The sequence below is a fragment of the Aegilops tauschii genome, chromosome 2 (assembly GCF_002575655.3).
Source record: "Aegilops tauschii subsp. strangulata cultivar AL8/78 chromosome 2, Aet v6.0, whole genome shotgun sequence".
Classification (NCBI taxonomy): Eukaryota; Viridiplantae; Streptophyta; class Magnoliopsida; order Poales; family Poaceae; genus Aegilops; species Aegilops tauschii.
Genome location: NC_053036.3, coordinates 637,068,295 through 637,081,263, shown reverse-complemented (window position 1 = coordinate 637,081,263; position 12,969 = coordinate 637,068,295). Strand labels below are relative to the sequence as shown.

Genomic DNA, 12,969 nt, shown 5'->3' with positions numbered 1-12,969 from the left:
CATCGATTGAAAATAAGCTTGTCTAACATCGTCTGAGATGGTATGCGCATATTCAGTGCAAGCCTCCAGAAGCGCTAGTGCATAGCGGATGGCTAAAGCATGCTGGTAATGCCAGCACAGGTGAACAAACTGCAGCTACCAATCCCTGGTTAGTTTGCAGTGTCGCTGTTTCTTCACTACTCACGCAAATTGCTCTTGATATGCAGCAGCAATTCATACTGACATCCAGAGAAAGCAAGAGGAAAATGGCAAACCCACTGAACATAGAGAAACATCTGGTATAAGCATTGGGACTTCAGGATAAACAATCAGTGTGAAACTCAGATATGTGTTACCTGACGAATTCATGAGATGACATGTGCGAGACCATCATAAATAAATAAAAGTTCCGTCCTCAGATAAAGGCCTACGAGTATCTACATATAGCTGGAAGTTAACACAGCAACATGTGGTGCTTACATTCCCCATCTCAACCATCCGAAAAATCCACAACAGACCAAGCATTCACCAATATGAAATTCAGACTACCTCAACATCAACATTCAGCAATGAACCGGAATCAACTAGCAGTAATCCTATAAAATTCAGCGAGTATCGCCATCAACCAAGGTCGCCTAACCTATACAGAGTCACGCTGGTGGCCAAGCTTACGGATGCACACCTCCACGTTGCCATCCTCGGTGCCCGGCAAGTCCTTGGGGACCAGCAGGAAGACCTTCTCCTTCTCCCCCAGCCCGTGCCGCAGCGACGTGTTCCGCGCCGTCGACTGCATCTGCAGCCAGGGCCGTCTGCCGCCGTTGCCTACCGGCGTCTTCAGCTCATACACAAACTCCTGCTCACGGTCATTCTCAGGGCGGATGCAGATCATGGACAGAGCAATGCCACGGCCCTCGCTGAAGCTGTCGAGGAAGAACAGCTCGCCGTCGTCGCGGCTCTGAAAGATGGTCGACGTGAAGGCAGAGGCCCGGAAGTTCTCATCATAGTGAAACCTGATCGTGTCCCAGTGGTGGCGGAGGGTGAGGTGGGTCGTGAGTGCGACAGCCCGGCTGGCAAAGCCGCATTGGGGGACAGGGCAGAAGATAGGCTCGTGGCGGCAGGTCTGCTCATGCTGGCGCATCTCGTGGTGCGGAAGGAAGGCCTCACAGGCATGCACTTTGTTGCGGCAGGAGAAGCGGATGCGGCCTAGGAACTCCTCGACGACGCGGTTGCGCCCATAGCCATTGCCGCTGCCGCAGCAGCTGCATCGGTTGTCCCCGACTTCTTCGTGGCACCTCGAGCAGGTGACGTGGGCGAAGGGGCACTGCACGCACACCATGTATCAAGAACACGGGTGAGTTGATTCTGACCGTAATGATAAATAAATAGAACTGTGCTGCAGCTGCAACCGAAAGTTACCTGGTAGACCGGCGGCGAGAGCATGCGGCGGCAGGCCTTGCAGGTGAAGAGGCGGTCGTAGTCGTCGATCCGGACGCTGTACTCGCCGGTGCGCCCGTGCTCGCCCAGCTCCTTGTTCGCGTGCGGCCTCCAGGCAGGCCTCCGCCCGTGCCGGTCGAGGTCGTCCGACCCGCGGCTGCGGCTCAGATCGTCGGCATCGTCGTCGCTTGGCGGCCTCTGCGACCACGAGCGGCAGGGCGACGGCGAGTGCGAGAGCGACCGGTAGGTCGACGGGGACGGCAGCGGCGAGGGCGACCGGTAGGGCGACGGCGAAGGGGAGTAGACCGACGGCGACCCACGACGGCGCCTGGGGCTACCCTCCGCCTCGCTCGGCGACGTCCTAAGGCGCTTCCCTCCGCCGCTCCCGCTGTAGCTCATCTCCGGCGTCCCCGCGGGCTGCGCGCCGGGGCACGTCCCTGCAGATCGATACGGCGCCGGAGGACGACGGTAAAGAAAGCAATCAACTCAACACCCTACAAATCCCACAAACGAATTGCGACGGAGTATTCGAGGGATGGGGATTGGACGGAGCCTTCTTACCTGAGCTGGAAGACGACGGATCTGGCGGCGGCAGGGGGCTCGGCTCTCGCCCGCCCGTCGCCGAGGGCAGGCGCGGCTCGGGGAGAGGAGGGGCGGCGGCGGCCGTGGGGGCGGACGGCGCGAGCCAAACCCTCGCCGGCGGCGCGGAGTCAGGGGACGAGAGGAGAGGGGATCGGAACGGAACGGGCGAGCGGTGGGGGGTTTCTGCCCTGCTCTTTATTTTTTTTATTTTTTTGAGGGGCTCCTGCTCTTTATTTTTGTGCTGCCTAGTCGGTGCCGGAGGCGGCCCAGTCCGAGACTCCGAGTACAACACTTCCTGCGTGGCCCGTTTAGCCTAGACTACTCGAACAATGCCCCTTTTTCCGCTCTTGCCTTCGTAATGAAAAACAGTTGTTGTGTCTTTTTTCTTTTTTTGAGCTGGAACACATTGCAATCCAAATTACGATGGACCAACCAAATTGGTGGTCACAGCACGTATTACATCCACCGGGAAGTTCAACTGCCAAACATGTTGGCCATCCATAAATAGTCGGAAATGCTAACCGGCGACCGTCACCCAAGGGGATTTCGCAGCGAACGCCCTCCTTGCCGTCGCACGAATCTTGGAGCAGAACCGACGCCACATAGGATCATTGGGATAGTTCGTTGTGCGACTGCTTTATGGCGAACGGGTCTGTGTTTTTTCTTCCAAAAAATCACGAGGCGGGGTCAGGGGTCGAACCCACGACCTCCAGTGTGCGAGGCCCTTTTATGGTTTTAACTGCCACTTATATTTTCGGCCCCGAAAATCCCATAGCAGTTTTGTTTTTTGCGGCATGGCATTTTTAAGAGGATGGCATCTTTTTCAATATTAGTGGCATGGCAGTTTTTATCACTAAGTGCATGGTATTTTTTTATTAACCATGTTATGGCATTTTTTATTATAAGAGATGACATTTTTTATAAAGAGGATGGACTTTTTTATTTTTGAGAGATGGCATGTTTATTTATTTAAGAGATGAAAATTTTATTTTAAGAGATGTCATTTTCAATTTTAAGAGATGGCATTTTTATATTAAGAAAATGCATTTTTTTATTACTAAGAGATGGCATTTTTAATATTTAAGAGATGGCATTTTTATTATTTAATAGACGGCAGGGGGCTCAACACTCGCCCTCCCGCCCGTCGCTGAGAGCGGGCGTGGGTCGCAATGAGGAGGAGCGGCGGTGGTCGTGGGGCGGCCGGGCGCGAGCCAAGCCCTCGCCGGAGGCACGGAATCCAGGGACGAGAGGAGAGGGGATTAGAACAGCGAAGCGACGGGATTTCTGCCCTGCTCTTTATCTTTGTAGGGGAAAAAACTTCACTTGTGAAATAAGTTTAATGTAGGTGTTCTTGTTCTGTACACAAATTATGTCATCCGCCGCCTTGTCATAATATCATTCTGTTTTGGTTTTTTCTCTTAATCTCATTGTGTTTTGATTTGTTGGCATTTGTACGAAAATCACTTTGCATCATCTATGGCTTCTTCAACAAAATGGTCGTGTGCCCAACCCAATTATGTGACTCATTTTTTTCTTAAAAAGAGCAGCCATTGATTGAGGCTTCTTATCTTATTTGATGGGCCCATGTTTTAGCCTCTACAACTAGAGGATACGTGCGCTTTGTCGCACCGTTTTCGGTTTTGAAATTAATTGTATTTTTCTCCCAAAGCTAATTATGACAATTTACATCATGTGTGTACCACGGAGGCGGTTGAACAAGCACGGACACCACAGGTGCTATTAGGTTGGCTGTGTAGGCGGGTCCTTCCAGTTTTAGAAGGTTTTGTGTGTTTTTCTTTTCTTTTTCTCTAACGTTTTTTTTTCCAATTTTTTATTGTTCAATTTTATTTTTTTATTTTTATTAATGAAGAGTTTTTAAAATTCAATTTTTTTTTAATTTTTTAAAAAAATTCTAAACTCATGAAGATTTTTCATATTCATGACCATTTTTAAAGCATAATTATAAACTTGTGAAAAAATAGATTCATGAATATTTCTTCATATTTTTGAATATTTTTAAATTTTAAGAACGATGTTAAATTCAAGAAAGTTTTAAAATTTTGTATGAAAATTTACAAAAAATCTTGATTGTTTTTATTTTATCTAAAAGTGTTTTACTGGAATGTCGGCTATTTGAGACCCACGACCCGCCCATACCCTTACATGCGGGGTCCACTTCAAGGAAAAAACTTTGAAGCTCTTTTAGGGTATCTGCAACGACGCTAACCCGCAAACCGGGCACCGCATCAATCTGCGGATTGGGAGGGCCATGTCGTGGACACAGATGCAGGAACCGACCATCCAAAGCTATCCGCATACATTTCAAATCGAGTTTCAACTAAGTGGTCGGACTTCATCAAACATGACATAATTCATCAAAGTTCAGATGTAAAATAGCACAAATCATTCATACATAGCATGCAAATAAGTTTAGTACAACAATAGCATGCAAATAGTTATGTAATGCCTTTATTTTGTGAATGGCCTGCACTCTGCCTTGTGGTACATCACAGCAGTGCGTACATGCTACACAATGTGTAGAGCAACATTGAGTGACCAATCAATAAATTGAGAAAGAATAAGCAAAGCTTACAATCTTCATGGTTGCCGTGTGCAATGGTCACATTACGTCTAGCCCATCAACCGCGTCATAAAATTTCATGACAGAGTTCTATATGGTGTACGATCGATGCGCTAACGACTTCACATTGCATTCATGAATGATGTGCATGTCGTTGGGCGTAATGTGGTTTCACGCATGAAATGAACCATGCACGTGCTATCAAAAGAGCCCCCTTCTACTCCTGCCTACGAAGTCTGTATATACGGCCAACCACGCATCGTACAACAACTCATTCCCCATTGTCGACTACTCCGCCATCCTTCTTACTCTAAAAAATTAACATGAAGTTCGAAAAATAAGCTCAATGAGATTTGACCGAACACCTGTCGGACATGGTGTCCGACATGGACGGCGTCGACCGGGGGGGGGGGGGGGGGATACCTGGTTGCAGACGAATCCTGCGTGAATGGCGTCGTAGTACAAGGCGAGCGGGCATGTGAGTGGTGGCTGCAGTCATCCGACAATGCATGGATGGCGGCCAGAGAGGTACTGGCGTCAGATGAGGAGGGTGCAGATGAAAAGTAAGGGAGGACGGTAGAGCGAAAGAGAACGGGACCAGGATGGGGGTTTGTGTTGGCCGGGATTGTCGGAGTCCTACGTGGACGCAGTCCAGGCTCCCATAACCCCCCCCCCCCCCCCCCCCCTATTTGCCTTATGGGAAAAAGCACGTCTGGACCAGTCGACGGATAGATGCAGGATCGCGTTGGATCCCCCCTTCCCCACCCTTCATTTGCCTTACGGGAAAAAGCACATCTCCCATCTAAGATCTTGTGCCCCTGTTTCCGGCCAATCCCGCCCATAGTTTAGTTGAGAGGATCCATGTCGCGTGTAGCTTGTGAGAGCGTGCGAATAAAAGGATGGTTTATGGGCATCATGTGCTTAGATTCATGGTTTGCTTGCACAAGGACAGTTTTTTTTTTTTTTGTTTTTTTCTTTTTGCTGTTGGACAAAACAAGTGACGACTCAGTAGCACTCTTGGACTGGAAGCAAAGTCTTATTCCTCCATCGTACAAGCAAACAACCGTACGTGTCAGCGTGCCCACGCCCACACACGGCTCAGATCAGATCAGATTCAGAATGTACATTGCCAAAGAAAAAAATAAGTAAAATGCAGTAAGCCCAAATCCAGAAGTCCGACGAGCTAGGCGAGCGTCGCCGACGCCGGGGAGCGACGATGGCTATATCAGATGGCGGCTTCGTCCCAGGTGGCGGCCCAGTTGGTGGCGCTACCGACTCGGGGCATGGAGTTGATCTTGGTGAAGGCGTCGACCTTGAAGTTGGCGCCGCACATGACGCCCTCGCTGTCCACCCGCGGGAGCGCCTTGAGCCGGTTCATGGGGTGCTCGAAGCTCTTGAGCCCGCCCTCGCTGTGGAACATGCACCCGGGCGGGAACGGCGCGTAGGACCGCCCGCACCCGGCCTTGGCCACGGCGCGGTCGTCGCAGATCACCACCGACCCGTCCGCCGCCACGCCCCAGTGCAGCGGCACCCCGCCGTCCGTGCTCTGCGCCGCGAACACGGCGGCCCCGGAGCCGGACCGGCCGCGGTTGTCGAAGACGACGAAGGCGAAGGAGCCCGACAGGTCCTTCACCACCTGGTCCGCCGGGTAGGGGCCCCGGTCGCGCAGGGTGCGGTAGGCCTCGATCACCAGCAGCGCCTCGTTGGTGGAGCGGCCCGTGAGGCCGTACTGCCGCATCAGCGCGCTCAGGTTGTCCAGGGTGCCCATGAAGACGCAGTAGATGTCGTCCAGCCCGCAGAACATCCTGCGGAGTGAATAAATCGGTTCTTTTTAGTCTCTGGACATCGTTGCTGTTCCTGGGAGCGATTTGGGGGGAGAGATGGTGGCGTTACCTCTGGTACCCGCCGGCGGCGAGGGAGCGGGGCTGCGCGGCGACGCAGGCGAGGGCGGCGCCGCCGCCGAAGGAGGTGGAGAAGGCGTCGGAGGGGTGGGCGGCGTGGAAGTCGCGGAGGATCTCGTCGGGGTTCTTGGGCTTGGCGGTGCTGCCGCGCGGGCTGTTGAGCTCCTGCGGCGCGTGCGCCACCTGCTTCTGGAAGATGGCCAACATTTTCACAGATCAAACTAGTTCTTTCTTGCTCGAGCTGGAGCTGCTGCTGCTATGGAGGCGACAGGGGGAGAGGAGAACGGGAACGGCGAATGGAATGGAGGTTGAGGATGGAGATGGGCGCGTGTTTTATAGCGGGAGCTCGGTGGTTTCGGATGGCACGAGCCGGAAATATCGGGTGGATCGGGAGTCAGTGCTGGTGATGATGACGATGATGTGAAGGACGGAATGGGTTGGGTTTGGATAAAGATAGCTCAGCTGGGCAAGGTAGCGGGGATAAGATCATCACGTACTGCTGGTTTAGTTTACCCGGCAGCTAACCGTGACGTGAGAGCAGTAGCAAGGAGTACTACTTCCTTCCCCGGTTCCCCCAGCCCCAGGAGAGGAGGCGATGGCTCAATCCGGTGGGTGGGTGCAGCATCTTGTCCACGGTTTCGCCAATCTTAGCAAGTCACCAAGTAAATTACTCCACAGATTATTACTCCCTCTGTGGGTGGGAGTGTTTTCTACGAAAAAGACCAAAAATCTGTTACTATAATAAAACTCTTTAAACGTATTAAAAGTTACATCGAGGTTTCTGAACCACCGAACGATCACCCCCGGCGCGTCGTTGTAGCTATTACCCCATTGGAGCCAGCATGACCTGGTCGATGTTAGTTGGGAAGTTTCCGTACATGTACCCAACCCTCTTTAGTGGTAGTCATCCTTGTTGAACGCTTGAATTGATCTAAAGCGCCTGACACTAGATCTTGGAGTCGTGCATGCACGGCAAAAAACCATAACCTCGTTGCCCTAAGAAAAATGTCACGAGTCTACGCCAGATCTTTGTGACTCTTACCCGATGGACAACATGAGGATGACTGAAGTATGGATGACCAACTCGAAGACGTCATCTGTTTGAAGTCCTTCCTAGCGAGGACTAAAAACCTCTGACTTAAACTACTAGCCGAAGTCGTGACACCGGAATTTCTTTCTCCGACATGGGCCGTCGGAGGTGTGTGAGTGGTGGGGGGGGGGGGGGGCGCATGTCCTCACTGAAGGGGATGAGTTATTAGTCTAGTCATCCCTATCGCGAGTGAGGGATGAAAAGGCTAAACATAATTTATCGATTAATCCGTTAAGTAACAACTTTTCAGAAACCTGCTAAGTACCAACAAGAGTAGCGATGCACATCACACGGCCCAGGTTAGTCCTGGCCATGGGAAGCCCGGCCCGGCCCGACGCTGTCTCTGGGCCGGGCTCGGGCCTAGATTTTGAGCCCGATGGCCGGGTCGGGCCGGGCCCATCGTTTTAGCACTTTTCTAAAGAGGCCCGGCGGGCTTTTACGTGTTCGGGCCGGGCTTGGGCCCAAAAACCAGGCCCGATGGCCGGGCCGAGCCGGGTTTTTTTCCTCGGGCTTGGCTAGGCCCGGCCCGGCCCGAGGTTTGGCCAGGTATACCCCAGGTTAATTACCGAGCTACTGCTCTTCACGGCTTCCGCCACGTGATGGAAATGGAGGAGGCGCGGTAATTACCGCCGGCGCTGCGGAGGAAACGCCAAATGGAGGGCTCATGCCCGTGGGCAGGCCGCCAGCCGCCGTCGGTTTCGCCCGGCGCCAGCGGTTTATCAAACGAAACGAAACGAACTGCCAGTGTTATCACGGCACCGGCTGCGTCTTCCACGGCACGTCGCCGTCCTGGCGTGTCACCCAACCGCGGGCTTCCTCTCGTCCGTCCGTCCCTCCGCCGCTCCGCTCCGGCCGTTGGGCTGCGTCGCGTGCGCCCGGCGTGCCACGTACTGCTAACTCACGTGCACGGTCCCTCACGTCGTCCCCACCACGCTGGCCAAAGCTGGTGGGCGCTGCTGACACCGATGGCCCACCGTCGTCTGAGTGCGCCCTGCGGGCCCGAAAGCGCGTGATCCAAGGTTGGGTAGGTGGGGGGTGGATAAGGCCGGCACGGCGGCATGGCCGCTGGGGACACGTCACGGGCGCGTCGGACCTGCCACGATCCGTGGATAAGGTGGTAGCGTACCAGCCGTGTCCGTTGGGCGCGCCAGTCCAGTCACGGCCGGGCGCGTCGTCGCGGTCACGTGTCCGGCGCGACAACGAGTCAGCCTTTTGTTTTTTTACTATTCCTTCCTTTGATGAATTTTGTTTGCTTGACTCGCTGGAGTGGACAACGTGCAATTAAACGTGCACGGGTAAACGGACGGTGCGGAGTAAAAGTATTGCAGGCTAGGGTGCGCTGCGGGGTTGCTATTGGATCGAGAGGGGTGACTCGGCCCGTCGGTGGCTCGAATCTTGGCAGACAAACGCAGGGGACGTACGTTCCGCGTTAAAGTTCGTGCAATGGGACCAACTCACTGACTGTCTGGCTCACCGGCCAACAGGCGACTCGCCGCGTCGGAGCGTGATTGGTTTGCTGAATATTGGAATTGTTAAATATTGGCAATACCAAGACTTATCAAATATTGGCAACTTTATGCGAGACACGCAAGACAACTTGATAACCAACTAAGTAGTAGCCAACATGGACAGTATGGAGGATATAGTTGAAGGTTTCAAGGTGAAACAGTCGGATGCTTGCATCATTTTATGCGGATCATGGGCAGTATGGACTGAGAGAAACGCACGGACGCACGGCGAGAGTACTCGTTCAGTGTTGCAGGCTGTTAAATGGGCTATGGACTCTGCTGTAGATCTTGCTGAAACGGGCAAGCAACAAGCAGCTAAACCGGCCAAGGAAGTACAGAGTTGGAAATCACCAGAGGAACCTTTTGTTTGTTAAGATTAATGTGGATGCTTCCTTCGACAAACATACACACCAGGGAGGAATTGGCCTGGGGGTTCGCAGCCATGAAGGAAGGCTCATCCGCGCACAACCACTCTGGTATGAAACTGGGATGTCAGCTATGGCTATGGAAGCATTTGCAGCAAGAGATGGTGTACGGCTAGCTTCTGATTTGGGGTTCAGGAGGGTAATCATTGAAACTGATGCACAATTAGTGGTGAAACAGTGGGGTTCTCTAAGTGTTGATCGCTCGGAGATAGCTACCACTCTGAATGAAATACAAGAGCTAAGCGGGAATTTTGATGATTTTCGTCCGGAATTCATAGCGAGGGAGGCGAATGAATTGGCGCATCTGTGTGCCAAGCAATGTAATTCTTCTAGAAAACGTTGTTTATGGATAAATTATATTCCCACCTTTCTTATGACTTGTGTAAGGAAGGAATGTAATCCGTTGGTTGATTAATAAAGCTCTTGATTCTCAAAAAAAAAAAGTAGTAGCCAATATTTGGCACAATGCCAAACATTGGCATGCCAATTTTTAGCACCAAATCAATTATGCTCTCGGTGCTCCAATCTGGATGAATAGTTTACCACAGGTAACCCAACGTGCTCCATCAGCTTGTCCCGCATATGCTTGAATCAAACTATTCAAACATTTTTGTCCTCCAATGAAGATCATTAAATTTATTCAAACTGATCATGCGTTCGAAATCACACAAACCGGCATCAAAATAGCGAGGCTTTTGAGGAGTCCGGGCGTCCGCCATGTCGGACTCCGATAACACGGACCCACCTAGAACCCATTTCTCTCTCTCTTTTGCGTCTGCTCCTGCTTGACCGCATTCACTCCAGTAGACTAGCCTCCCGCCTACTTGCATTCATGGAGAAGCAGCAACTAAGAGGGTGCAGCTATTCTCAGCTCGAGCTCAAATCAACCTGCATGAACAGTAAAATCGTAAAAAAAATCAAAAAATCTGATTTTTTTTATGCGAAACATTGACAAAATTTTTGAGTGCTTTCGAAATTTCATCATGAAATCACATCCGTGAAAGGGTGGCAAAAAAAATCATGATCCAAAAATGTCATTTTCAAAGCATTTTGAAGTGTTGATTTTTGTAGTTATTGCGACTTCCATGAGTGTCGTATTTTACAGTCTCTTAAAACATTTGTTGAAGTTTATCACACTAAAATTTCAGGTTTTTTTTTGTTTTTTAAGTAGGTTTTTTTCGAAACTGTTCACCCGAGCTCATTTAAGCTTGGGAGCAGAAGGACACTTTCGCAACCAAGAAGCCTACTTTGCTTTAAAGTCAGCCAGACTTCTCCTCATCAAACCGTACCAGCACAATTCTCATCCACTCTCAATCCACTAGCCGCCACACATCACCACAACTCTGGCCGCCGCGATGGCCAAGAAGTCAGACACCGAGAAGTGGTAGCTAGCTCCCGACTCCAGATTTGAGGACAGCTCCCTAAACTGCCCGCCGCTTTGGGTGTTGGGGGGGGGGGGGGGGAAGGTGGAGATGTTTGAGGAGGAGGCCGCCCTCATTTTCAAGGAGGAGGAGGAGGAGTATCGTCATTATGCACTAGAGGCTGCGGAGAGGGATCCAACCCTCGATGAGCATCCATATTGGAATACCAAAACACACTTCGTTCTGTGGGATATTCAGCATGACGACGTGTTGTCCCCCTATGACGAGGAGGATAGACCTCGATCACACAACTCATATCGACGACCACTTGCTCCAAATCGGACGACGACGGCTCGAGCGATGACGCCTCAGAGAGCACCCCTATGAAGTCAACTCCAACACCTCACCTAGTGTTAGTTAGGAGAGTTGTGTTACTATCGCACTGGATGCTAGTTTTAGTTTTAGTCCGAGAAAGGAACCGCAGTGGATGGCAAGGTAACCGCAGTCGCGCACTGGCAGGATCAATTCTGTTTCTCTCAAATTGTATTTTTCTCTATGTTTTTTTCTTTGTCAGTTTTTTCTAGTTTTTGTTTTTCCTTTCTTTTCTTTTTTCAATTTTGTTTTTTGAAATATGAGAACAATTTCTAAATAAGTGCTTTAGAAGTCATGAACATTTTTGCAAACATCTTTCAAATTCATGAACGTCTTTGGAATCGTGAATATTTTTTTAAAATCATGAACATTTTTGGAGTTAATGAACTTTTTTTGAAAATCATGAACACTTTTTGAAACCGCGAATATTTTTTGAGTTGGCGAACATTTTTTGAATTCGTGTTTTTTACAAATACGCAAACATTGGTTGAAAATCTTGAACATTTTCACAGATTCATGGACATTTTTTAATTCATTTTTTTACAAATTCGCAAACATTTTTTGAAACCATGAACATTTGTACAAATACACGAATATTTTTAGTATCATGAACATTTTATAAATTCCTGAAGTCTTTTTGAAATAATGATTTATTTTCATATCATTAAGATTTTTAAATTTGTGAGCATTTTTGGAGACCTCGAACATTTTTGAAATACCGGAAGGAATTTCAAATTCATGAACAATTTTTGTAATCTGAGAACATTTTTAAAATTTGTGAACTTTTTGAGGTTCAAGATATTTTTGAAATCCAATAATGCTTTTGCAATCCAAGAACATTTTTCAAAATCTAGGATTTCTTTTGTAATTTCAAACATTATTTTGAAAATCAGAGCTATTATTGAAATCCTGGATGTCTAATAAAGAAGAAAAAAAACATATAACAACAACAACAACAAAGCCTTTAGTCCCAAACAAGTTGGGGTAGGCTAGTCTCCTGTGGCCTTAGGGCCATGTGTGCGCGGTGGATCTCGACCCTTACCGTCGGGAGGGCTCCGTTTTCAGGTGCTTCTTCAAGTTTTGTTAGGGTTTGTGTCCGGCTCAAGAAGACGAGACGGTGGCGGCTTCTTGAAGATGGAATAAGGTTCTCCCCGCCTAGCCCCCGTCCCAATGGTGTGTCTAGCATCGTCGGAGGGCGTGTGGAGGTGTGTCTTCGGCGGATCTCGCAAGATTTTGTCTGTGGTTGTCTTTGGTGGATCCGCTCGGATCCAGTCTTTGTTCATGTGTCTTCAGGTTGGATCCTTCCGATTTAAAATTATCTTCATCGACGGCGGTTGTTGTTCTGGGGCGTTGGTCCTATGGGACCTTAGCACGACGACTTCCCGACTGTCTACTACAACAAGTTGTGCCCGGCTCCGGCGAGGAAGGGGCGATGACGGCGGTGCGTCTTCGGCTCGCTTCAGTGCTTGTAGTCGTCACTAGGTGGTCTATGAATCTGAATGTAATTTTTATTATTTATGGTATTCGTTGTATTGTCATGATTGAAGATGAATAGATCGACAGTTTCCCGCAAAAAAAAAGTTGGGGTAGGTTAGAGGTGAAACCCATAAGATCTCGCGACAAACTCATGTCTCTGGTACATGGATAGCAAGCTTTCACACACCTCTGTCCATAACTAGTTCTTTGGTGATACTCCAATCCTTCAAGTCTCTCTTAACGGACTCCTCCCATGTTAA

At 49.9% G+C, this 12,969-nt stretch overlaps 2 protein-coding genes across 2 annotated transcripts; both read right to left on the bottom strand.

The window, feature by feature from the left end:
• Positions 1–376: 376 nt before the first annotated feature.
• On the bottom strand, positions 377–2,202 carry LOC109748784 (E3 ubiquitin-protein ligase SINA-like 2). The gene is made up of 3 exons (XM_020307810.4): positions 1,975–2,202; positions 1,396–1,850; positions 377–1,300 (listed from the first exon to the last, which is right to left on the bottom strand). The coding sequence occupies exons 2-3, from the start codon at positions 1,810–1,812 to the stop codon at positions 620–622; spliced, it is 1,098 nt and encodes a 365-aa protein (XP_020163399.1). The 5' UTR covers positions 1,813–1,850; positions 1,975–2,202; the 3' UTR covers positions 377–619.
• A 3,391-nt stretch (positions 2,203–5,593) lies between these two features.
• On the bottom strand, positions 5,594–6,821 carry LOC109748777 (stem-specific protein TSJT1). Its single transcript, XM_020307801.4, has 2 exons — positions 6,470–6,821; positions 5,594–6,381 (listed from the first exon to the last, which is right to left on the bottom strand). Exons 1-2 carry the CDS (start codon positions 6,682–6,684, stop codon positions 5,802–5,804), a joined length of 795 nt encoding a protein of 264 aa, XP_020163390.1. The 5' UTR covers positions 6,685–6,821; the 3' UTR covers positions 5,594–5,801.
• Between the last annotated feature and the right edge of the window lie 6,148 nt (positions 6,822–12,969).